This window comes from Aquarana catesbeiana, linkage group LG09 (assembly GCF_042186555.1).
Source record: "Aquarana catesbeiana isolate 2022-GZ linkage group LG09, ASM4218655v1, whole genome shotgun sequence".
In the NCBI taxonomy this organism is placed as follows: domain Eukaryota; kingdom Metazoa; phylum Chordata; class Amphibia; order Anura; family Ranidae; genus Aquarana; species Aquarana catesbeiana.
The window spans coordinates 46811945-46839617 of record NC_133332.1 but is presented as its reverse complement, the minus strand read 5'-3'; the positions used below and the strand labels follow the sequence as shown (position 1 = coordinate 46839617).

At 44.3% G+C, this 27673-nt stretch overlaps 1 protein-coding gene across 1 annotated transcript in view; it reads right to left on the bottom strand.

The window, feature by feature from the left end:
* Window positions 1–26826, bottom strand: part of LOC141107588 (complement factor B-like) — a 75234-nt gene extending 48408 nt beyond the window's left edge. The window contains exons 1-3 of the mRNA XM_073598432.1: window positions 26669–26826; window positions 14808–15002; window positions 10874–11059 (exon numbers count right to left, since the gene is read on the bottom strand). Coding sequence (XP_073454533.1) covers window positions 10874–11059; window positions 14808–15002; window positions 26669–26753 — 466 coding nt within the window. The 5' untranslated portion in view covers window positions 26754–26826. The remainder of the gene's footprint in view (window positions 1–10873; window positions 11060–14807; window positions 15003–26668) is intronic.
* Between the last annotated feature and the right edge of the window lie 847 nt (window positions 26827–27673).

Genomic DNA, 27673 nt, shown 5'->3' with positions numbered 1-27673 from the left:
TTTTTTGGTTTTTTTTATTCATGAAACTGTTTCTTTCCAATAAAAAACGTGTTTGAAAAATTGCTGCGCAAATACCGTGTAACATGAAACGTTGCAATGACCACCATTTTTTTCTCTAGGGTGTTTGCTAAAACAATATATATATATATATATATATATATATATATATATATATATATATATATATATATATATATATATCTTATGGGGTTCTGAGTAATTTTCTAGCAAAAAAAGTATGATTTTTATACGCAGGAGAGAATTGTCAGAAATGGCCTGGGGGGCAAGTGGTTATTTACCAGTAAGTAATATACAAATAATTATTATATATTGTTTTTAAGGTCATTTACTATATTTTCAAAAACTGTATTAAAGCAGGTGGCTTAACAGGCAAATTACTGAAGTTATAACTTCAAACCAGTAATTTCACAGTAATTAGATAAATAATACATTTAGCATAATAATACTGTATATGATTTAGCTTGATTAAAACAATACCTTTTCAGCAGCTGCAGATTCTCCTTCTTAAGGCCCCTTTCACACGATCGGACCGTTCAGGTCCGCCTGTCAGTTTTGATGGCGGACCTGAACGGGCGCTCCATGTTAGTCTATGGAGCGTCGGATGTCAGCGGAAACATGTCCACTGACATCCGACCCGGTCCGATCTGCTGAAGAGCAGACGGATGGCCCTACGTCCAGGTCCGTCGCTGGCGGATCGGATCATGGGAGATCTGACGAAAACGGACACGCTGTCAGTTTTTGTCCGATCCCTCCATAGGCGGCAGCGGCACCTGACAAGCCCCTCCTAGCTCAGTGAGCAGAGAGGGACCTGTCATCCGCCGGCTCAGCGGAGATCAAGGGACAGATCTCCCGCTGAGCCAGCGGACCGAGGCGGGCTCCTTAGAAACGGAGCCCGCCTCGTGTGAAAGGGGCCTAACTGTGTGAGAAAAACATGGGATTATGGGTAAATCTAAACACTCATAAACCCATGTTTTTTCTTCTAGTTAAGAGGGCTGGGCTGGAAGTAGAGGTGAATGAGCTTGAAGACACATGCCTCCTTCTATGGCACTGCAGCGAGAGGACAGTGAGCTGGGGAAAATGGTACTTTACCATTGGTCCAAGGCTCCAAGCTGTCCATTGAGCTCAGTGCCTCTGACAAGAAGTGAGAGGCACTGTGAGCTCATCCTCTCAGTCTGCTGCAAACAGCGTGTGCCAGCTTGTATTTAAACTGGCCGCTCTGTATGTAACTTCTGACAGGCTGCACAAGTATCTCTGGATAATAGGTACTAGGAGCCCCAAATTTGGACCAGTAGTGGGGAAGGACTACCCACCCCCCCAAATTTGGGGTCTCTGTGACCCCAGGTCGCCGAGCTACGAGCCTCAAAGCTCGATCATTTTTTGTTTTTTTATGTTCATGGCTCTGCCTCACCTACCTTCCCTGACTGCTCGTCCCTGCAACTTACTAGTCGTTAGATGGGGTGTCTGCATTTGTTTTGTTTTTTTAAAGAATTGTTTCTTTATCTTTATCCTGACTGTAGTATAGTTCTTCTACTAAGGTGACAAAACACATTCGCTGTAATGTATTTATGAAGAAGCAGTGTTGTCACCCTAGAATAGGAGATTTGTTAAGACTACAGAACACCTTTCTCTAACATAAGGGCGTTTCTATAGCCCACATAGGTTTTACTGTATTTTCTTTAGGATTCTTTTTTAACATAGTTTACCTTTTTTTTCAGGGCACCCGCCGTTTATTACCGAATAAAGGTTTAGCCCCCTGATCGCCCGGCGGTGATATGCGTTGCCCCAGGCAGCGTCAGATTAGCGCCAGTACCGATAACACCCACGCACGCACCGTACACCTCCCTTAGTGGTATAGTATCTGATCGGATTAATATCTGATCCGATCAGATCTATACTAGTGTCCCCAGCAGTTTAGGGTTCCCAAAAATGCAGCGTTAGCGGGATCAGCCCAGATACCTGCTAGCACCTGCGTTTTGCCCCTCCGCCCGGCCCAGCCCAGCCCACCCAAGTGCAGTATCGATCGATCACTGTCACTTAGAAAACACTAAACGCATAACTGCAGCATTCGCAGAGTCAGGCCTGTTCCCTGCGATCGCTAACAGTTTTTTTTTGGTAGCGTTTTGGTGAACTGGCAAGCACCAGTGGCCTAGTACACCCCGGTCGTAGTCAAACCAGCACTGCAGTAACACTTGGTGATGTGGCGAGTCCCATAAGTGCAGTTCAAGCTGGTGAGGTGGCAAGCACAAGTAGTGTCCCGCTGCCACCAAGAAGAAGACAAACACAGGCCCGTCGTGCCCATAGTGCCCTTCCTGCTGCATTTGCAAATCCTAATTGGGAACCCACCACTTCTGCAGCGCCCGTACTTCCCCCATTCACATCCCCAACCAAATGCAGTCGGCTGCATGAGAGGCATTTTCTTTATGTCCTCCCGAGTACCCCTACCCAACGAACCCCCCCAAAAAAGATGTTGTGTCTGCAGCAAGCGCGGATATAGGCATGACACCTGCTATTATTGTCCCTCCTGTCCTGACAATCCTGGTCTTTGCATTGGTGAATGTTTTGAACGCTACCATTCACTAGTTAAGTATTAGCGTAGGGTACAGCATTGCACAGACTAGGCACACTTTCACAGGGTCTCCCAAGATGCCATGGCATTTTGAGAGACCCGAACCTGGAACCGGTTACAGTTATAAAAGTTAGTTACAAAAAAAGTGTAAAAAAAAAATATATATATATATATATATATGTTGTTTTATTGTTCTCTCTCTCTCTCTATTCTCTCTCTATTGTTCTGCTCTTTTTTACTGTATTCTATTCTGCAATGTTTTATTGTTATTATGTTTTATCACGTTTGTTTTTCAGTTATGCAATTTTTTATACTTTACCGTTTACTGTGTTTTATTGTTAACCATTTTTTTGTCTTCAGGTACGCCATTCAGGACTTTGAGTGGTTATACCAGAATGATGCCTGCAAGTTTAGGTATCATCTTGGTATCATTCTTTTCAGCCAGCGGTCGGCTTTCATGTAAAAGCAATCCTAGCGGCCAATTAGCCTCTAGACTGCTTTTACAAGCCGTGGGAGGGAATGACCCCCACCGTCTTCCGTGTTTTTCTCTGGCTCTCCTGTCTCAACAGGGAACCTGAGAATGCAGCCGGTGATTCAGCCAGCTGACCATAGAGCTGATCAGAGACCAGAGTGGCTCCAAACATCTCTATGGCCTAAGAAACCGGAAGCTACGAGCATTTCATGACTTAGATTTCGCCGGATGTAAACAGCGCCATTGGGAAATTGGGAAAGCATTTTATCACACCGATCTTGGTGTGGTCAGATCCTTTGAGGGCAGAGGAGAGATCTAGGGTCTAATAGACCCCAATTTTTTCAAAAAAGAGTACCTGTCACTACCTATTGCTATCATAGGGGATATTTACATTCCCTGAGATAACAATAAAAATGATTAAAAAAAAAATGAAAGGAACAGTTTAAAAATAAGATAAAAAAGCAAAAAAATAATAAAGGAAAAAAAAAAAAAAACACCCCTGTCGCCCCCTGCTCTCGCGCAAAGGCGAACGCAAGCGGCGGTCTGTCATCAAACGTAAACAGCAATTGCACCATGCATGTGAGGTATCACCGCGAAGGTCAGATCGAGGGCAGTAATTTTAGCAGTAGACCTCCTCTGTAAATCTAAAGTGGTAACCTGTAAGGCTTTTAAAGGCTTTTAAAAATGTATTTATTTTGTTGCCACTGCACGTTTGCGCAATTGTAAAGCATGTCATGTTTGGTATCCATGTACTCGACCTAAGATCATCTTTTTTATTTCATCAAACATTTGGGCAATATAGTGTGTTTTAGTGCATTAAAATTTTAAAAAGTGTGTTTTTTCCCCAAAAAATGCGTTATATATTATATATATATAATGTTTGGGGGTTCAAAGTAATTTTCTTGCAAAAAAAAATAATTTTTTCATGTAAACAAAAAGTGTCAGAAAGGGCTTTGTCTTCAAGTGGTTAGAAGAGTGGGTGATGTGTGACATAAGCTTCTAATTGTTGTGCATAAAATGCCAGGACAGTTCAAACCCCCCCCCAAATGACCCCATTTTGGAAAGTAGACACCCCAAGCTATTTGCTGAGAGTCATGTCGAGTCCATGGAATATTTTATATTTTGACACAAGTTGCGGGAAAGAGACAATTTTTTTTTTTTTTTTTTTGCACAAAGTTGTCACTAAATGGTATATTGCTCAAACATGCCATGGCAATATGTGAAATTACACCCCAAAATACATTCTGCTGCTTCTCCTGAGTACGGGGATACCACATGTGTGAGACTTTTTGGGAGCCTAGCCGCGTCCGGGACCCCGAAAACCAAGCACCGCCTTCAGGCTTTCTAAGGGCGTAAATTTTTGATTTCACTCTTCACTGCCTATCACAGTTTCGGAGGCCATGGAATGCCCAGGTGGCACAAAACCCCCCCAAATGACCCCATTTTGGAAAGTAGACACCCCAAGCTATTTGCTGAGAGGTATAGTGAGTATTTTGCAGACCTCACTTTTTGTCACAAAATTTTGAAAATTGAAAAAAGAAAAAAAAAAAAAGTTTTTTCTTGTCTTTCTTCATTTTCAAAAACAAATGAGAGCTGCAAAATACTCAACATGCCTCTCAGCAAATAGCTTGGGGTGTCTACTTTCCAAAATGGGGTCATTTGGGGGGGTTTGTGCCACCTGGGCATTCCATGGCCTCCGAAACTGTGATAGGCAGTGAAGAGTGAAATCAAATATTTACACCCTTAGAAATCCTGAAGGCGGTGATTGGTTTTCGGGGCCCCGTACGCGGCTAGGCTCCCAAAAAGTCCCACACATGTGGTATCCCCATACTCAGGAGAAGCAGCTAAATGTATTTTGGGGTGCAATTCCACATATGCCCATGGCCTGTGTGAGCAATATATCATTTAGTGACAACTTTGTGCAAAAAAAAAAAAAAAAATTGTCACTTTCCCGCAACTTGTGTCAAAATATAAAATATTCCATGGACTCAACATGCCTCTCAGCAAATAGCTTGGGGTGTCTACTTTCCAAAATGGGGTCATTTGGCTGGGGGTTGTGCCATCTGGGCATTTTATGGCCTTCAAAACTGTGATAGGTAGTGAGGAGTGAAATCAAAAATTTACGCCCTTAGAAATCCTGAAGGCGGTGATTGGTTTTCGGGGCCCCGTACGCGACTAGGCTCCTGAAAAGTCCCACACATGTGGTATCCCCGTACTCAGGAGAAGCAGCTGAATGTATTTTGGGGTGCAATTCCACATAGGCCCATGGCCTGTGTGAGCAATATACCATTTAGTGACAACTTTTTGTAAATTTTTTTTTTTTTTTGTCATTATTCAATCACTTGGGACAAAAAAAATAAATTTTCAATGGGTTCAACATGCCTCTCAGCAATTTCCTTGGGGTGTCTACTTTCCAAAATGGGGTCATTTGGGGGGGGTTTGTACTGCCCTGCCATTTTAGCACCTCAAGAAATGACATAGGCAGTCATAAACTAAAAGCTGTGTAAATTCCCGAAAATGTACCCTAGTTTGTAGACGCTATAACTTTTGCGCAAACCAATAAATATATGCTTATTGACATTTTTTTTACCAAAGACATGTGGCCGAATACATTTTGGCCTAAATGTATGACTAAAATTGAGTTTATTGGATTTTTTTTTATAACAAAAAGTAGAAAATATCATTTTTTTCAAAAATTTCGGTATTTTTCCGTTTATAGCGCAAAAAATAAAAACCGCAGAGGTGATCAAATACCATCAAAAGAAAGCTCTATTTGTGGGAAGAAAAGGACGCAAATTTCGTTTGGGTACAGCATTGCATGACCGCGTAATTAGCAGCTAAAGCGACGCAGTGCCAAATTGGAAAAAGACCTCTGGTCCTTAGGCAGCATAATGGTCCGGGGCTGAAGTGGTTAAAAGAATGTGTTTACAGATCTTAGATGCTGAAATACATACAAGAAGGTACCCATCTCACACCCTACAGAATAACCAGGCCTCCTTAAAGCTCATTCACCTCTACTGTTCTATATATTAATTTACTAGCTATAATGTAAAAAAACATATATGTTAACAAAAGAATGTAAAATGTATGCACCAACTGAAACAATATTGAAAGTCAAGACAGTAAAATCAGGGGCTAGAAGTGTTTAATTATGATGGATCCATTCACAGCTCAAAGTGTGCGTTGAGTACAGGTAAAGACATATGCATTGATGTACGTTGGCATGTTGCATTTTCACATGCACTTTTCTCCTCACTTCCTGAAGCATGGTCTAGGGCACAGCAGAAGAGTCAAACTCTTTGCTCTTTGATGTGCGTTGCGCTGCACTGACACACGTTACCATGCATACTTACAAACTGTCCCGAATTTCCCGGGACATTCCCCGGATTTAGACTCTTTTTCTTGTCCCAAGAAATCCACTTTTTCCCGATTTTTCGCTGCCGCCGCTAGGGATCCGCGGCCGTTTTTGAGAAGACCAGAAGTGGAGTGGAGCTGGGTGGCTACAATAAAAACCGAGCTGCTGAAGCGCCGCCCACCCCCCCACGCTCCGCCCACCCTTCGCCCCTCTGCGCCCATCCCGGCCATCCCCGCTCTGCCCCACTCCTCCCCGCTGCCAGTCTGTTATGGAAAGGGGCAGGGGTGGGCAGTGGTTCTTTTGTAACCACGCGGCCGGTGGAGACATTATTTTGTTCCCCCTTGGCCCTCTGTAATGGCGGCAGATTCACCGCTGGGGACTCCTGATGTGAAGGGGGGCTCCGCTGGGGACTCCTGGTGTGAGGGGGCTCCACTGGGGACTCCTGGTGTAGGGGGGCTCCGCTGGGGACTCCTGATGTGAGAAGGGGCTCCGCTGGGGACTCCTGATGTGAGAAGGGGCTCCGCTGGGGACTCCTGATGTGAGAAGGGGCTCCGCTGGGAACTCCTGGTGTGAGGGGGGGCTCCGCTGAGGATGCCTGATGTGAGGGGGGCTCCGCTGGGGACTCTTGGTGTGAGGGGGGGCTCCGCTGAGGACTCCTGATGTGAGGGGGGCTCCGCTGAGGACTCCTGATGTGAGGGGGGCTCCGCTGAGGACTCCTGATGTGAGGGGGGCTCTGCTGAGTTGAATGATTTAATTTTATATTACAATGTAATAATAGAAATAATACACTTCAATCATCCTGACACCATAACAACCATGATGCCGGGATGATTGAAGTGCTAACACCAGGTGTTTGGAGTATCTTTATCTGCTGATTGTTAAACTTTCTAGAATACACATATTTCCATTGTTGTGTAGGATCTGGGGCTGCTGTCCCTCCATCCCTCTCCCCCCCTTTCCCTCTCCATCCCTCATTCATCTCAGACTCTAACCACACCCCCTTTGAGCCACGCCCCTTTAAGACATGCCCACTATTTTGCGTAAACCACGCCCATTCCTTGCCGCGGCGCGCAAAGCGCGCCTCATTTTTACTTTTCCCCTGTGCCACGCCCACAGATGCATGCCGCCTCCCCTAATTATAACAAAACTCCGCCTACAGCCAAAAAAGTGTCCCTAAAATTTTTTTTACAATTTTGGCAACTATGTACCATGTGTTCCATTGAAAAGAGTAGGGCTTGTTTTCCCTTTTCTATTTCAAACCAGTGTAACACCCTCTACCTTAGGTAGGTGCTAGTATAGGTTTTGGTGTAAGCTGCCAGCGCAGGTAAATTTAGGCAGGCCTATGCTGTGAGCTAGGTCTGTTTGTTTTGATCTGGGACAGGGGAGTGGTTTAGTGTAGCAGTAGGTGATTGACATGTACTTCAGCTCTTGGGTGCCTCCTCTGTTTCCAGGGAGAAGGTTCTGGAAAAGGGACAGGGCAAGAGAGCTGGAGTGACATGGGGTGCATGTGAGGAGCTCTGACTAATTCTGAGGTAAAAGGCTGTAAAGTTTAGGGTCAGCCATCTTGTTCTGCTGAGAAGTGTGATACAGTTCCTTTTATTCTACAAAGTACAATTTATCCTATGGGCATCCCATGTCCCCTTTCCCCAACCAAGTTCAATCCCCTAATAAAAACAACAAAAACAAGCAAGAGACTATTCATTGACTGAGAAGTGTGTCTAATAGATGTCTGGCATCAGGATGAAATGTGTGGAAGCTGTAACACGTATCAACCCAGCGGGGCCATCACTACACCAGTGTATATCAGTTCAATGCACCAGTGTGAACTGCTCCCATTCACGTACCTTATTTTTTACAGTCCTTGTGCTGGCATACGTTGAAAATGTGCCAACCTATCTGGTGTCAATTGACCCTTTGTGCCGTTCCAGATTCAGAATCCATTTCTAGATGGAAATGCGGGCCCTTATCCCATGATTTTATACTCTGCATGTAGGCAGGTGCAGTTAACTGCTTTGCCACTAGGTGGTTCCGTATCGGAATAGTATCTGGCACAGAAGGTAGGGACATTAGGTGCTAGGCCCTCTTAGGTAAAGCCCTCCCACAAGTGATGTCAGGGGTATATAAGCTAGAAGGGGAGGGACACAGAGTCTCTTGGGGCATGGGAGCCATACACCTTACATATGTAGGAATGTAACCTACAAACGTGGGCCCTGGACAGGGCAAGAGGGGCGGGTGGATTGGACCTGTATGCAGGAGTAGCTGGCTGGAAACTTTCTGTTCCTTAAAGCGGAGTTCCACCCAAAAATTGAACTTCCGCTTTTTGGATTCCTCCCCCCTCTGGTGTCACATTTGGCACCTTTCAGGGGGGAGGAGGGAGCAGATACCTGTCTAACACAGGTATTTGCTTCCACAGAATCCACAACAATCTACGCCATGTCCGGCCCCTCCTCCGCAGTCCTCCCCTGCTGTCTTCTGGGAGACACACGGGTCCCAGAAGACAGCAGGGACCACTCAAAACACGCAGCGTGACTCAGCTTTAAGGAGGTGGGGGCTAGGGCAGATTACATAAGGCCTTGTAGGCCATGCTTGAAATCCATCCATGTGTGGGGAGGTGCAGCGTGGTGTGGTGGCTAGAAACACTCATGGTCCAGATGATAACAAAACTGCATTGTAATTTAAGTCCAAACAAACACAATTACCGGGCGGGAAGACCACCCGACCGGGTGCACCCACAGAATGTGTCAGAGAACAGTGGGGTAGATTTACTAAAACTGGAAAGTGCAAAATCTAAAGCAGCTGTGCATAGAAACCAATCAGCTTCCAGTTGTTGTTTTTTTTCGTCAGAGCTTAATTGAAGAAGCTAAAGTTAGAAGCTGATTGGCTATAACACACAGCTGCACCAGATTTTGCACTCCCCAGTTTTAGTAATCCAACCCCAGTGTGCAGCAGTTCTTGGATGCTCCAACAGCACCTGTCTTGGGGAATAGAATGCGGCCTGGCCGGTCTGTGCTCAAACAGGAAAGCATCCAGGAAGGTTAGCGTGTCCCTGCTCTTTCCTTACTCATCTGGAACCTCTTCCTACCTCTAAAGCCACGTACACACAGGCGGACTTTTTGACAGACTAGGTCTGGGGGACTTATCAACTGACTTTCCGAATGAACGGACTTACCTACACACGATCAACCAAAGTCCGACGGATTCGTACGTGATGATGTACGACCGGACTAAAACAAGGAAGTTGATAGCCAGTAGCCAATAGCTGCCCTAGCGTCGTTTTTTTGTCCGTCGGACTAGCATACAGACGAGCGGACTTTTCGACCGGACTTGAGTCCGTTGGAAAGATTTGAAACACGTTTCATTTCTAGATCCGTCAAACTTTTGGGAAAAAAAAGTCAGCTGGAGCCCACACACGATCGAATTATCCGACGGACTCCAGTCATCAGGACCAAGTCTGCCGTAAAGTCTGCTCGTGTGTACGCGGCATTATACTGTCCCTGTCAGACGAATAACCTGTCTCTACACTACCCACACGCAAAATGCGTACCAAACCGGGGAGCCAGGATCTTCAGTAGACACTGGTTGACGCAAAAAGGGGCCGCCAGAGTCCCATGGGGCAGCAGCATCCAAGCTCCCCCAGAGACTCAGGAAAACATAGAAGAATCAGGTTTCTCTTGACTTTTTCTCCCTCTGCAATGCTGCTGTGGTTGAGCACCACCTCCAGTAGAGAAAGTAGACTGCACCTGCCTACACCTGTATGGGGCTGCTTTACTGGAGGAATCCTGGGAGAGATGTACGCAGGTAGAAAGTGTCTACAGAGAACACAATCCCGTGAGTACTTCTGACCCAGGGCAGAAGAGAGACTGTAGAGAGATGGCCGTGAGGTGTGGCATGTGCTTTCACTTGTAATTAATGCGGACTGTCCACAATATGTGATTGACTGTGTATGTCAAGTGACTGGAATGTATGTCCCTGTGATGTGATTGTCTTTCCATTCCCTGAACAAGTGCAATGCAGCTAACTATCGTGTGGATATTTCTTCTTTTGCATTTAAAGGTCTATGGTGAGGAGTAGGGTACAAGATGGCAGAGGGGTCAGTCTCAGCAGGTGGGATTGTGCTCTAGCTGGACTGGAGAAGGGATGGGGACTTGTGCTTGGCACCAGAATCGGCCAACTATGAAGACCCTTTTACATGCAAACTCCTTTGCAACTTTGAGCTACAGCAGGCTTAGAAATAGAATGTTGCTCCAACCAGAGAGCACATGCCGATTATCAGTTTTACAGGCTGAGATGTAGGGCTATTCCAAAATATTATTCTTCTGTCTATGCTACATAATTCTACATACTTTTCATAACTTTACATAATTTTCATATTTGATATACCTGTAAATTTTTTAACCTTCTCAATGAACGCTCCCTCATTTTCCAATATAGAAAACCATCCCTAATCTGAAATTCTCACCTTGGTCATCACATATTGTTGTTTCTCCACTCCATTTTCCATTCTCCTGACAGGTGCGGTTTTCAGGTCCAGACCTTGTGAATCCACCCCAGCACTCGAAAAACAGTTCATCACCCACAAAATACTTTGCTTTTCGCGGTTCAAACTCTCCACCTTCGAACATGACTGGCTTGGGACATTCAACAGCTATAAAAGATCAGTAATATAGAAGAACATGTGAACTGTATTCAAAGGCACAGGTGAAAAGTGATAGTGTAAGGAAACTGCGCAAAGACAGGTAGTCACAGCAGAGAAGAAGGCAAGCAGTGAAACAGAACAGGAGGAAGATTCTTGGTTCCATATCCTAAATGCAAGGTTTCCTTCTGTATGGCCTTCCACATTTCGAACTGCAAGATTTTGGTGAGGTATCTGTCAAACCAAAAAGCCACTGGGCAACATTTCAGGCCTTATATGCAAAATATAGGACAATGGTAAGAAAATCAGTTTATTAACAGAGGGTCAAGCCAAAGCATTTTGGGGATTAGAGGGACCCCCTCCATCTGGGTTTCAAGCTTTCAGGTGATAGGAATACTCAAACTAAAGAGAACTCTGATACAATCTGGAAACTTTCTGAATAGGAATACTTGGATTGTAGATAATTCTCATTTAAAGGTAATCTTGATATTTGTGTGCCAAAATAACTGCTTGTTGGGTAGGTGCAGTGGGGTGTGTTAAACACTCAGAGTCTCTATTGTCAAAGAATGTTGTATTGAAACAGTTGGTCAACAACATAAACAGGCCCGGCGGGAAGCTCACCCTTCTGGTGCCACTTACAACTACGTAGCAAATTGACAGCAGACAGAGGACTCAGGGATGCAGACAGCATCTGCCACAAGGAGCGAAGTGCGGCCTAACCCAAATGGGAAGCTTGCTGAAGAGGTAAATGTAGTCCCTGCTCACCCCACCGGAACCTTGTGCTGCCACTGTCCTTGTCCAATGGAGAACTTGTCCCTAATCCTCTAGATTGTAAGCTCTAACGAGCAGGGCCCTCTGATTCCTCCTGTATTGATTTGTATTGTAAGTGTACTGTCTGCCCTCATGTTGTAAAGCGCTGCGCAAACTGTTGGGGCTATATAAATCCTGTTTAATAATAAATAATAATAATTTGTCCCTAACCTGTCCACTCACATAAAGCAACCCAGGGGTTTCGAATCTTAAAGGGTAGTTTCACCTTTACAGAAAAATCTGTATGTGCACTGGACCCCCCCCCCCCCCAGACCCGCTGACCTGGAGTCCGGCGATCACCCGTTCCTGACACATCGGATAAGTGGGAATTAGAAATCCCCTCAGCCTAATCTCCTAAACGTACCTCGTAAATGAAGGCATTCTAGGTGGTTGGCGCCATCACATGGGCAACGCTGACCAATCAGAACCGCATAGCCGTCCTGTCAGCACTAGAGAAGAGGAGAGAAAGCCGCAGGGATTTCAAAACCCCAGACCGGTAAAGTGTCTATACAATGTGTCAGAACGGGGTATCGCCTGACTCCAGGTCAGCAGTGACCGGGCGCGATGGGGAGGGGGTCCAATGTAAGTTCACCTTACTGATTTTCTGTAAAAATGAACTTAAACCGCCAGGGTCACATGGGGTATGTGCATTCAACCTGATCACTGCCCGAGCAAGGAAATCATAGAGGAACACAGCTTCTTTTAACTTCCTTTCCCATCTGCATTGCCACTGTGAATGAGCGTCACCTGCAGTGGAGACTATAGACTTCACCTGCCTACATGCTAAAGCAACCCCACCATCTTTTAAAGCCACTTTTACAAAATGAAAAACCCAACACCTGCAAAAGAAGACCTGTTATACATAGCTGTGTTTATGTCCGTTTCTCAGATCTTCACAGAGCTGTGGCCTCTTTACATCCAACACACCTCCAGGAATACCTGGTTCCCGGGCTCTAGTCACTAAACACATTAGTGATGTAGGGGTTGACAGATGGAACTACAGTGTGCAGTCAGGGATACAGGCATCCAATGCTCCTGGATGTTCCAGATGTTAACATTCTTCAGGTGGCTGTTACTCATAAAAAGAGTAAACCCCACGGGTACCTGTTTGGACCATACCGTATGTTCTGCTTATTAGCTCTACGTAAGTTTTGCAGGATTGGACACTCCTTTTCTTTGTTATTATACATATTTACATTATCTCTGAGGTTTCTTATTAGATTTATTGGTCTTTTTTAGACGTGCTGATGCATTCGCCCCTAAAGAGTGTTTTTTACGAAACGCGTCGGACCTATTTAGGATGCAGTCATGACTTTAATTTGCCATGTTCTTTTTATATTCCTACAGTTTTAATTATTATTATTTCTTACTCATCATATGGAACCTTATATACCGGCCACTGGTATGTGCTTTGACACCAACACATTGTGTGTGTGTGTGTGTGTGTGTGTGTGTGTGTGTGTATATATATATATATATATATATATATATATATATATATATATATATATATAATGTATTCATGTTTTGTACATATATGAATTTTGAATGTATATATTATGTGCTAGATATATTTCCTGACAATTTTTGTACATATTCTGCATGTACATGTTATGTGCTAGATATACCTTTTGACAATAAATATGCCTATTCATTTTATGGTCTGTCATATGCTTCATTCAAAGTCCCGAACTTTTCCTCTTAGTAACCAATATAGGGACGGAGACACGTCTTTTGTGCCTCATTCAAAGTCCCGCCAATTTTTTCTTTTTATGCATAAAAAGAGTAAAGATCATAAGAAAAGGCGGTGGGACAGGATAAAGTCTTCCTTTCCGTCACAGATGGGGTGTTTTTGCAAATAAAAAAGTCTCTTGAAAGCTGCCTTTAATTTAGAATGTTCTACAATCTGTGTACTCCTATCCATGGAAATTTAGAGATCTTACCAACATCATGATTCTCTATAGTTCAAGCATTCTTATCCCCTGAACCAGCCCTGATGAAAAAGGTTCCTCTGTAACCCTAAGGCCCCTTTCACACTGGGGCGGTAGGGGGCGTCGGCGGTAAAACAGCGCTACATTTAGCGCTGTTTTACCGCGGTATTCGGCCGCTAGCAGTGCGGTTTTAACCCCCGCGGTATAGCCAGGCTGTCCCATTGATTTCAATGGGCAGGAGCGGTTTAGGAGTGGTGAATACACCGCTCCTTCAACGCTCCAAAGAAGCGGCTGACAGGAGATTTTTTCTTCTCCTGCCAGCGCACCGCTTCAGTGTGAAAGCCCTCGGGCTTTCACACTGAACAAACAGCGGAGGCTGTTTAGGGGCAGTTTGCAGGCGCTATTTTTAGCGCAATAACGCCTGCAAACCGCCCCAGTGTGAAAGGGGTCTAAGAAAAAAATTGGCTTGTTGCTTGACCTTTTATCAGTAAACAGACCTCCTAATTTGGAGTTTACCATTGGTCTTGCGTCCCCCCCCTCCCTTTTTGTTCCATATTTCTTATAAAACAGGCAGAAGCAGGCAAATAAAAGTAGCAAACAACAGCAGACAGGGAGTCAGGCAATTAAAATGGCATAGGGTACATAGTGGCACAGCACAGAAGGAGACAGTGGCACATAGGAAGGGGAAGACATAGATACGGCACAGGGGTTGGGGTAGAGAATGGCACCGGATGAGGCAGGTACTTATACAGCACAGAAGGGAACAGAGGCAACACCCAGGAGGAGTCAGCTAATGACAAAGCACAAGAGGGGTCAATAGGTGACAAAGCTCAAGAATAGACAGTCACTGATATCGCATAGGAGGGGGCAATGAGTGACACTACCCAAGAGGAGTTGGGTGAGTATACGGCACAGGAGAGAGCAATGAGTGACACCGCCTAAGAAGAGTTAGGTAATGACACAGCATAGAAGGATAATAGGCCATAGTAAAAAAAAAAATAAATAAATAAAGTAGTTACCTCTACATATAGCTTTCTGCTTTTCATTTGTCCATTGCCCATTCCTCTCACACTCACGTGTAGCAGATGGGAATGGATACTTTCCTTTCGGACAGCTATACTCCACTTTTTCGCCATCTTCACTTACTTTGTAGGTGCCACCGACAATGGCCACTTTGTCAAGGTTACACTCATTAATAGGGGCAGCAATGGACACTGGAACAAGAAAGAGTGTGTCAATGTAACAGTGACTGAAAATGTGACTGAAAATATAAATCAATACAATATAAGCAATGGTTTAAATTAAAAACCATCTGCCTAGCCAGGATATTTCTAGTGCCTTAAAAAACCTAATGAGAGCGGTAAAATACTTCCTGTTATCTGTTAGGAGCTCCATCCAGCACGCTTATACCTTGCTTTCCCCCGAGCTGAGCAGCCAATCAAAGTCTCTATGTCATATAGAACCTGCTCATGGCATCCAATGTGACGGATCTAACACCATACAGTATATGAAGACTTAGTCTTGTTTAATAGTGTAGCGCACCCCCTCAACGAGCCATTGGTGAATTTGGCCCTATTCCCCCAGTTAGGGCACACACAGCATTTTCTCCTTTCTTTTGCTAGCTCAAAGAAATAGTCTAGGGTGTCTTTTTAGGATTTATAGGAACATAGAACTTGGATGGGGGTGAAGGGGCATGGGATACTGCAGAACTGAATGCTTTGAGGACTCTTCTCTAGCTTGCTGAGCTACAAAGAATGTCCCACAGAATCTATTGCTGGCAGAAGAGTAGGGCTTTTCCCAAATGGACCAGGATAGAGCTGCACACAGTCACTAACTTCCAGGACCAGGGTCAATTACTCACATGGCCACAGGATCATCGGTTGCCTCCTTCCGATATCCACCGGGCCCTCTCCAGTGCTGGAGACACCCTCACACCGCCAAGGGACAGCTGGTCACTTCTCTTCCAACTTCCTCCTGGTACTATCTCCAGTGAGCTTTTTCAGACCCAAACGAACTCCAGAAGTAAGCTTTTTCGAATAGGCCCCCCATCTGAAGCCTCAGCTGGAACCTTGATGTCTTCTTAGTGGCACCTTCAAAAATCTTGCCCCAAGGGCAGAGTCCCTGCACAGGGTCTCCTCCAGCAGGACTGGACCCAGGGACTCTGCTGCTCTGCCTCAGGCCCCAGTCTATTTTATTTTCACCACCTCCTGGGCACACCTCCCCAGGGATTGGCTGGAGACCACCCATAAATATTCAGGCTGCTTACTCTGTTCTTCCTCCCACTATAATTCTAGAGTCCTCTAGAACAGTGTTTTTTAACCTTTTTTTAGTCAAGGCACCCTTTAAAATTATGCACAATCTGATGGCACCCCAATGTAAACAGCTAAACTAATAGTTTTACATAATGCAGCCACATCCACACATGTAGGACACCCAATGTTAGAGGTGAGTTATTCTTCCAAAGCAAACACACCTTTGCACACTGGTATTCCAATGTTTTTCTTCTCCCTCAGTTTTTCTCTTTCACTCAGCTAGTGTAACCCCAGTGCTGATGGAGAGGGGCAAACAAAGATGTTGTGCAGGGGCCCAACGCCCCCCTTATCAACCAATGACATCATAGGTTGTTAGGACGCCAGCAGCTAGAAGGTTGTAATGGTGCACAATGAAAACATGTGGCTTTGTGTAACTTAAAGGCAGTCTTGATCCCTCCGCTGGCTTGCATACTATTTTTTGACAATAGGTATTTTGCCAAGGCACCCCTGAAGCAACCCGAAGGCACCCTGGTAGAAAAAGGCCGCTCTAGAATACAGGGGGAAGTAATTAGAGCAGCAGCCTGTGATACACTGAGCAGACCTAAACAATCAACCTCCGCTGCAGAGGAGCTAAACTAAATTTACCTAGCAGCCTACTCTTCACTGGGAGGGTGCTACAATAGTAAGGTATAGGATAATTCATACATTTATTCAAGCTACATTTATGTGTTCTTTTAACCAAGTTCAATAACACACAGTCACATTTCAGTTTATTGTTGTCAGATCAATGACAGGTGATTCCTCTTGGTTTTCCATTGTTCTTTGCGCATTTCTCTTTGCCTTAACAAATTAATAGTATGGCCAAGCCTCCTTTCACTGCTGGAGTTTGTGTGGTATGGGGGAAGTGGTACTTACCATGTGTTAAAAAAAACCCATAACGTTCATCATAGAAAAATGGTTTTACAAAATTACTTCCTAGATAAGCAATTGTTCAACTCTAAATCCTGGGACCATTATGTCTATGTGTTGACTGACCCTTCAACTCTACCCCTATCCATAAAACAGCCATAAACCTAAGAGGTACTGGTAGAGGGGTGCATTGCTGGGCACAGATTTTATTGTCATTACTTGAACCCAAAAAAAATTAAGGGGATCGTGTGCCCCTGAAATGCATTGGATGTCTTGTGCCCTGCTTGTTGTAACCAGTTAAACAAAAAAGACTTTGGACTCCTGGGGATTTTTCATTTGGGGCTCTTTTTGACCTACTACAGCCATAAACCTAGCCTAATACTTTCACACCAAAATCTTTGTGACAAAACTAACCTACGTTGTAATATAATGTTGTGTTAACAATGCAATTAAAAGTTGACATCCCTGAGACACAACACTCCATCTTACGACTTGCAGCCAGGTCTGGTCATGGTTTATCTCTCACTTCACCAGAGCCAGAGATAAAGCAGAACTTTGCAACATTGGTGTCTGATGCAATGCAGTGCAATCTGAAAGTTAACGGTTAACCCGAAACCAAGTGGTGCTGCAAAGAATGCTTGATCATCCAGTATGCACATCTATAGGATGGCACATTTGGTCAGATGTTCTATAGGAGAACGCACAATGGGGTTGATTTACTAAAGGCAAAAAGACAGTGCACTTTGCAAAGTGCAGTTTCTCCAAGGTTTAGTAAATGAGGTAAAGCTTTGCTTTGCAGAGAATACCCAATCATGTGCAAGGAAAATAAAAATAAAAAAACTGCATTTTTGCTTGCACATGATTGGATGATGGAAGTCAGCAGAGCTTCTGCTCATTTACTAAGCTCTAGAGCAACTGCATGTCTTTGGAGTGTGGGAGGAAACCGGAGTACCCGGAGGAAACCCACGCAGGCACAGGGGGAACATGCAAACTTCAGGCAGGTAGTGTCGTGGTTGGGATTCGAACCAGCGACCCTTTTTACTGCTAGGCGAGAGTGCTACCCACTACATCACTGTGCCGGCTGATTAGAGCCAAGGGCTCTAATAGGCTTCCAAAAGGGTGGACTCGGAGCGCAGAGCATTGTGCTCACCCAGGTATGTTAGAAATGCGAATGAATATTCGCTTTTCTAACACTGAACCGCCTCTCAGCCAATCAGGAGGCACAGGTCTAATACCCGTCACCTGATCGGCTGAAGATACAGTCGCTCTGATTGGATGCCTAGCAGGAAGGAAGAAGAGACAAATGGAAGACACAGGAGCCGCTGTCTGACCCGCTGCTCATCCCACCATCCCACAGCTTGCCGCCTGACCCCCTGCTCATCCCTCCTTCCCACAGCTCGCCGCCGTCACCCGCTGCCTGACAGCCCCACCAAGATGGGGTAAGTGGCGGGCAGTCAGCGAGTGGGCGGGCAGTCACAGTGGCTGTATTTGATGGGCACAGTGGCTGCAATTGATGACACAGTGGCTGCATTTGATGGGCACAGTGGCTGCATTTGATGGGCACAGTGGCTGCATTTGATGACACAGTGGCTGCATTTGATGGGCACAGTGGCTGCATTTGATGGGCACAGTGGCTGCATTTGATGGCACAGTGGCTGCATTTGATGGGCACAGTGGCTGCATTTGATGGGCACAATGGCTGCATTTGATGGCACAGTGGCTGCATTTGATGGGCACAGTGGCTGCATTTGATGGCACAGTGGCTGCATTTGATGGGCACAGTGGCTGAAATTGATGGCACAGTGTCTGCATTTGATGGCACAGTGTCTGCATTTGATGGGCACAGTGTCTGCATTTGATGGGCACAGTGTCTGCATTTGATGGGCACAGTGGGGCTGCAATTGATAGGTTTTTGAGCACCAGCCGCCATTGCCCCCAATTATTCGTTAAAATAAGACATTGATACAGTTTGCTATCCTATCCCCTTCCCTACTGATGCTGGAAAGCCTTTAGACATGCAGGCTTGAGCATTGCTGTAAACACTGAGGATACATTAATCCACAGTACCTGCACCTACAGAGGTCAGTGAGGAACTATTTTAAAGCTCATGAACTGCTTGATAAGACTAAGCAGTTTTATACATTTTCCTTGCAGGTGATTGGGTATTCTTTGCAAAGTGAAGCTTTACCTCATTTACTAAGCCCTGGAGCAACTTTACTTGCAGAGTGCAACTGCATCTATTTTCCTTTAGTAAATCAACCCCTATGTAAGTAATGTACTTGAATGTCCATTTGCTGGTCACAGATTCACGTTGGAGCTGCCATACACAAAAGTTGTCTATGAATAATAGTCAGGAAGACATCTGCCTGCCCTCTGTAAAATTTTACAATTGCTTTTGGTCTTGGTGACAATAGTCTCCAGGTCAAAGAGAGAGGATGAATTAACCTAGCCGAGACACAGACAGCAATAACAACTCCACAGGATGTATAATTCTAGTCTTTCTCTACTCCATTTTACAGTAAAGAGTAAAAGTTTGGGTTATACCCCGTAGTAACTTGTCACTTAGCCTACGAACAGAAGCAACACTTATTAGTTCTGTGCTTTTCATCAGTGGGGGTAAAGTATTGGGGTATTTTTTCACCTTAAAGGCCAACTCCACTTTTGTGGAAAAAAAATATAGCAAATTAAAAAAAAAAAAAAATTATAGCATATACAATTACTAAACAAGCCATGCTGTAATTTAATGTTAACAAAAATGACATTTCTTTTTCATTCTGCAATGCTGTAATTTTCTGTAAAATGTATTGCCATATTGCAAATTTAAAAGCGTTCTGTACACAGTTTGTGTTCTGGATGCCCCCAAAAATGTAATTTCCTCCTTGTGTAATTGGTTATTCATTTCCCAAGAGGTTTGCACTAAGATACAACTCAGATTTTAGGCATAGAAGTAGAATAGAAGTCTCATTTTTTTTTGGTGCGATACTCCCTAAAGGTTCATTACTTCTAAAGGGTTGCAGACCCTGCAGCTGTTCTCATCAGAATGGAGAATGCACCAGGTGATTACAATGAACCAGACCTTCTCATTCAGAATCAGTCTGCACAGGACATGGTCAAACAAACAGCTAAGCAAGGGATTAATAAAAGGGGGGCGTAGAACAATATTTTTCCATTATTTGTAATATTTTTAGAGTTTGTTTGATTAGATTGCTATTATTGTGTTTGCATATATATTTTATATACTGTATGTATATTTTACAAACTTGCTATTTTGAGTTCATAGGTGCCAAACAAATTTTCACTTGTATATATGAAAAGGCATAAAAGCCAGAAAAAGCCAAGCAACTAGCATTTTCTGAAGGAGCACCCTAACCTCCTTTTTTATGAGATATAGATCTCTAAAAGCTGCATGCTTAGAAAAAAAAAACAAGGAAGTATTATTGTGTTTGTTTTAAACATTTAGGGCCAGTTTATACCATAGAAACACAGATGCGCTCCAGATTTTTTTTGCATGCGTGTTTTTGATTCGTTCCAGTGCGTTTTTGATGCGTTTTTGGCGCGTTTTTGATGCAGTCCAGTGCATTCCCCCCCCCCCTTTTTTTTTCCTTAAATAAGAACATGAGTGTTTCAGAGCATTTTAGGTGCGTTCCGGTGCGTTCCCATGAGTTTTTCAACCCCAGAGTGTTGCTCAAGCTTTTAAAAATACTCTGTTCTTTGTCAGGAATGATGTCAAGCTTTATCTCAGTATGCAATCGTGATTGGACGTGAAAAGACAATCAGCTCTTTTTCAGGTGTCTGGACAGTTCCAAAAGAAGCCCACATATACAGTATATGAACACTTCCCCGTCTAAAAACCACCAGCTCTGTCATGTTATCTTATGTCTAGGGATGATCAGAATTAAAATATTTCCCCAAAATTTCAGGGGAAAGCAGAGGTTTTCTGCAGAATGTTGCTATTTTGGCAAAATGTATATTAGTAAAATGGAAAGGTAAAGAGGTTGATTTTCTAAGCAAAATAGGCAAGGGAATCCCCAGAGCTCAGTTAACGTGGTGAAATTTTACTTTGCAAAGAATACCCAATCATATACAAGGAAAATAAAAAACAGCACATTTGCTTACACATGATTGGATGATAGAAGTCAGCCTCACCTCATTCACTAAGCTCTGGGGTGAATACCCTTGCAAAATGCTACTTCCCTTGAAAAGTGAACAGTCTATTTCCCTTTAGTAAATCAATCCCAAAGCATACCTCCCAACATTCTGAGATGGGAATGAGGGACACCTACTAACAAACGCATGTAGGCATAAAACACGCCCCCTGTCACACCCCCTAAAGAAGAAATAACCAAAAAAAAAAGGTTAATTAAATCCACAAGGGCTTTTTTTTACCACTACTATTCCTTTATATTGGCTTTTAAAATGTACAAATGCAGCAATTTAGAATTTGGATGAAAGATTTAGCACTGGGAAACACTTTTTTGAAAGATAAAAAGGTGCATTTTATATACAACTATACAGAGCTTTTTTCAGCGGGAACGCGGGGGAACGCAGTTCCGGCACCTCCAGCACTGAATGTATGTAATAGCATGGGGTGTGGGGTGTGCTGGAGGGTCTATTGATGTTGGCTGCTGGGGGATCTATTGTCACCGGTGGGGATCTGATTTTATGTGAGCGTCTATTGTTGCTGATGGGGAATCTATTGTTGCTGGGGTGGGGGGGTCTTATATTACTGGAAGGGATCTACTGTTGAGGGAGAGGTCTATTTTTACTGGTTTCTGGAGGATCTATTGATGCTGGCTGCTGGGCGATCTGTTGTTTCTGATGGGGGGGTCTAATGTTGCTTGGGTGGATATTTTGTTACTGGGTGTGATATTTTGTTGTGGGTAGTTCACTGTTGCTGCAGGGAATCTATTGTTGTTGGGGTGGAGTCCATTGTTGCTGGGGGAGTCTATTGTTGTGTGGGGATCTATTGCTGGGATTCTATTGTTCCTGGCTGCAGGGGATCTATTTTACTGCTCTTCTTTTTATCATCAACATGTTCCATACAAATGATTTAGCACCACAAAATGATACTTGGTTCTGTATTCTCTAAAAGGGGCGGTACTGGTAGGTGGGTAGGGGGTGGAACTGTGGTCAGAGGTGGGTAGGGGCAGAGACAAGGGGTGATTCAGACGGGGGGGGGGTCCTGCACTTATTCTCAGAGAAAAAAAAGCCCTGCAACTATATAGATCAGACCAAAATGAGGGACAAATGAGGGAGAAAGAGGGACAGAGGGAAATTGCTCCAAATCAGGGACAGTCCCTCGAAATCAGGGACAGTTGGGACCTATGCCAAAGTGTTGTTTAGTTTTTCAAGGTACGTTTAGGGGGTGATTTACTACAACTGGAAAGTGCAAAATCTGGTGCAGCTGTGCATGGTAGCCAATCAGCTTGTTCTATTAAGCTTTGACAATAAAACCTGGAAGCTGATTGGTTTATATGTAGAGCTGCACTAAATTTTTCACAGTAAATCAACCCCATAGGGCCAGTGGCGTCTCCAGCTTTCAAATTTAGGGGGGGCACATGGGGGGACAGGGACAAAAGTAGGGGGGCAACTATAAAATGTATATATATATATATATATATATATATATATATATATATATATATATATATATATATATATCCTGGGGCCCTTTACTATGACCTCACAACGGGCCCTTTCACATGTTCTGCAGTGAGCTCCCTTCCTACTGTATTGGGGTCCCCCAGGGTGGCAGAAAACAAGAGATATATGTCACCAGCATATCAAGAAAATAAAAGGATCCAAAGCAGTGGGAGAACTATCAGGGTTGCAAAGGTTGTCTTGCCTCCGGGCCCTGGTGTTCTGCCACTGTGGGGTTCCTTAGCCTCCTCTTGCTGTCCTGCCCCTGCTATTGACAGCGCTGGTCTGGCATCTCTTGGAATTTACAGGCTGGTCCTCCTGTCCTAAGGACAGGAGAAATCAGTCTGTTTTTTCAGTAACTGAGAGTCCTGGTGGAGTCCTTCCTGCAACTCGCTCTTCTCTCTGCCAATGAGGATGCAGGTGAAGGAGCAGATCGGGCGGCCGTGGTTGTGTGAACGCTCGCATTATGCAGTGTCAGCGAGCAGGGGAGGGGGGAGGAATCACCCGCAGGAGCTGACGGGGGACTCTCTCCCTCTTAGACATTGATTTTTTGTAAAAAAAAAAATGTTTTGTTTTTTTTTGGGGGGGGGGCACATGGTGGGGCACAGCATAATGTTGGGGGGGTCAGGGCCCCCTCTGGCCCCCCCCTAGGGTCGCCATTGCATAGGGCTAAAGAACTCCTTCCTATTATCCTTGACTTGCAGTGGCGGCCTGTCCATTAGGGGCCCCCAGGCGCCGCCCCCTCTCTCCTCGCCACTCCCCTCCATGCAATGGATAGATTCATGCATAGCTTGAATCTATCCATTGCCGCCGCGGCCGCCCCCTATTAATGCGTCCGGCCACTTTCAGGTCACCTGTCGCATCAATTAGAGCGGCCAGGTTTTTTTGTGAAGCACTTGATTAAAGCCAGAGGCTCTAACAGGCTTCAAAATAGAGTGAGATTGGGTTGCAGAGAGTGTGCTCCGATCCCACCACAAATTAATATTTGCTGTTGCAACACTGATCCTCCTCCTGGCCAATCAGGTAGCAGGTCTGATACCCATCACCCTATTGACTGAATGGACAGACGCTCCTATTGGAGGCCTAGGAGGAGGGGAGGAGAAGGCAGAAGCGAGGAGTAGAAGAGCCCATGCATGGATGCCCGGTCACCACCGCTGCTCCTCAGATGCCCGATCCCCACTGCTGCTCCTCGGATGCCCGATCCCCACCGCTCCTCGGACGTCTAGATGGGATAAGTGTCGGTGGACCGGCTGACAGACAGCGGCGGGGGGGTTGAGTTGCCGTGGGGGGGGCTTAGTTATTTGCCACCCCCCCAAACAAAAACCTACCAGCCGCCACTGTTGACCTGTTCTGGTGCCAAAAAATGGCCCCTTGTTATGCCTAGTACACACAATGAGAATATCGGACAAATGATCGTCTGTTTATTTTTTTTGCATGCTAGTCTCATATCGAAAACCAATAAGTTACTAAAGTTACGAAAATTCTCATACAACAGAATACAACTTCAGAAGTGATGTAATGTGTTTTTATTGTATTGTAATGTATTCTTTCGTTTCATAGCATGCGTAGTCTTGGTCACACGATTATTTTCGTACAGATACTATACTAATTACACGAAAATTGTTCGCTCTGTTATCATACGAGAAAAATTTTGGTGCTTCTCCCTTTGGATAATTTCGCATGAACTGCCATGATCAACTCTTGAAAGCTGTGTACTAACGAACAGATTATCGTACGATCGCTCCGATGGCGGTTTTTTTCATCAAATTTTTTCATTGTATGCACTAGGCATTAGTCTTTTTATGCAATTTATTTGTTTATTTATGCAAAATTTTATTTGCAATTTTTCACACATGTAAAACAAAAAAAAAAACAGACAGTAAAAAAGAAAATTGGGAAAAAGGATTTAAACAAACCAGTAAGGCTAAGTTTAGACTTACGTCTAAACCAATGGGCCTCTTAAAAGTAATCCATATTTGTATCGCTTTTCAGAGGTATTTGACAGGCAGTGAGGAGATGATAAGGCGCCTCCTGGCCGCCTGTTTCAACCCTGTAATTTCCGCATCAATGTGCCACAACTGGGTTGGGAGAAATTTCCATTCGCATTCTCATCCGCTTAAATTTGCCATGCTTACTGCCCATTGTGGCTGCGTTCACATCTCTGAGTTTTGAATCGTGGGCAAATTTGCCATGATTCTGCCTGTGATTTGAAAGCGCCGAGGTTTGCATGACAAATTGCAGAAAAAACATCTGACATGCCATTCATCTGAATGGAACCTAAACTCGCGGTGCGATATATTGCGACGATTGTGGTGCACTGTAAAAATGAAAAGCCTTCACACTACGGTGATGTGTTCAAATTGTCTAATATAAGACCAAAGATATAAAAAATACTGCATGAAGAAAGCAACAACCATAAAATTGTAAAAAATAGTAAAAAATAATCAAAGTGCGTAATGTGCAATTGCGGTGCGCTGCAATCGCGCTAACCCGCAAAAGGATGCCACCCAAAAGTAGCTCCTGAACCTTTTTTTGGACGACAAGCTTCACGCGATATAGGTTGCCACGATTGAAGCGGGACAATCATGGCAGAGCCGCCCACAATTTTAGATGCAATTCAAATAAACGGCATCTCAAATGTGATTTGTGCGATTTGTCATTCACACCTCGGTGCTTTGAAATCGCGGGCAGAATCGCAGCAAATCTGCCCGCGATTCAAAACGCAGAGATGTGAATGCAGCCTAAATGAGACAGGAGAGATCATTTTTGCTGTGGGAATGAAACAAAGCATGTAAACACCCCGTCTGCTGTCTTTGCAGCTTACTGAGGTGGTTGGGGGTGCTAAAAACAGGACTCAACCGCAAGTCTAAATGAGCCCTTAAATACACAAAAGAAAAAAAGAGAAAAAAAACAACACAAATACAAAGCACACTAAATAGAGTAAACCAAACTACTCTAAATACAGCAAAAAAAAAAAATCATCATAATGAAATAAAAAAAGAGAAGATTGTTTTCATCTTTAAATCAAATTAGCCGACAGCAAAAAAATGTGTGAGTTCACAGTGAAATCAATTCAGCCAACACTTCTCTACATCTAAAGCCCCGTACACACGGTCGGATTTTCCGACGGAAAATGTGTGACAGGACCTTGTTGTCGGAAATCCCGACCGTGTGTAGGCTCCATCACACATTTTCCATCGGATTTTCCGACACACAAAGTTTGAGAGCAGGCTACAAAATTTTCCGACAACAAAATCCGTTGTCAGAATTTCCGATCGTGTGTACACAAATCCGACGCACAAAGTGCCACGCATGATCAGAATAAATAAAGAGATGAAAGCTATTAAGTACTGCCCCGTTTATAGTCCCGACGTACGTGTTTTACGTCACCGCGTTCAGAATGTTTGGATTTTCCGACAACTTTGTGCGACCGTGTGTATGCAAGACAAGTTTGAGCCAACATCCGTCTGAAAAAATCCTAGGATTTTGTTGTCGGAATGTCCGATCAATGTCTGACCGTGTGTACGGGGCATAACACTACCATTTGGCTGGCTCTTTTTGAAAAACAAAAGGGTTGATTTGCTAAAGGCAAGTAGGTTGTTTACTTTGGAAGGGAATTCCCCCCACTGCTTAGGGAATGCGGGGAAATTCCACTTTGCAAAGAACTCCCAATCACATGCTTGGAAAATAATAAAAACGGCATTTTTCCTTGGACGGGATTGGATGATGGAAGTCAGCAAAGCTTCATCTAATTCACTAAACTCTGTCGCAAATTCCCTTGCAAAGTGAACAGGCTATTTGCCTTTAGTAAATCACCCCTCAAAGTGTGAAATCGGCAGGGGTCACTGAAAAACAGCAGAGGGGCAGTCAGAGAAATATTTATAACTCTGTTGGGGAGAATTACTAAAACTGGAGAGTGCACAATCTGGTGCAGCTGTGCATGGCAGCCAATCAGCTTCCAGCTTCAGCTTGTTCTATTACGTTTTGACAATAAAACCTGGAACCTGATTGGTTTCTATGTAGAGGATGCACCAGATTTTGCACTCTCCAGTTTTAGTAAATCAACCCCAATTACTTACTTGCTAAGCTGCCCAGTAGAAGCAGCAGCATCATCTTGCCGGGAGTCTGGGGACTTCTCTTGCCTGTCCTCTTCTGCTGTCCCATCTATTAGTGAGGGGCCGGCTCCTGTGTAGATATAAGAGGGTGTTGTTGGGCACATGGACTTTGGGAGGAGAGGATGAGGTGAATTCCAGTAAATGGTCAAATAAACAGCAGGCTTTCACAACAGGTGTTTGCAGAAGGGAGGAGGGACAGAGAGGGGATTACACAATCCAACAAAGACATGAAAACAGGAAAAATCCTGAATTTGCAATGTAGTACTCTCGGGACATCGCTGCTGATTTTCAGGGAAAGTCCAACTTTTTGAAGTAATGTTCTGTAAAGTCCCCTTTCCTGCAGATCTCATTGGATTCCTGGAATTCATTTTTGTTTTCCTTTCTGTTTAAGTTAATAATATAGAGCATAATTAACCAATTGCCCATAGGGCACTTTTATCCATAGGTCCCAACTGTCCCTGATTTCGAGGGACTGTCCCTGATTTGGAGCAATTTCCCTCTGTCCCTCTTTCTCCCTCATTTGTCCCTCATTTTGGTCTGATCTATATAGTTGCAGGGCTTTTTTTTCTCTGAGAATAGGTGCAGGAACCCCCCCCCGTCTGAATCACCCCTTGTCTCTGCCCCTACCCACCTCTGACCACAGTTCCACCCCCTACCCACCTACCAGTACCGCCCCTTTTAGAGAATACAGAACCAAGTATCATTTTGTGGTGCTAAATCATTTGTATGGAACATGTTGATGATAAAAAGAAGAGCAGTAAAATAGATCCCCTGCAGCCAGGAACAATAGAATCCCAGCAATAGATCCCCACACAACAATAGACTCCCCCAGCAACAATGGACTCCACCCCAACAACAATAGATTCCCTGCAGCAACAGTGAACTACCCACAACAAAATATCACACCCAGTAACAAAATATCCACCCAAGCAACATTAGACCCCCCCATCAGAAACAACAGATCGCCCA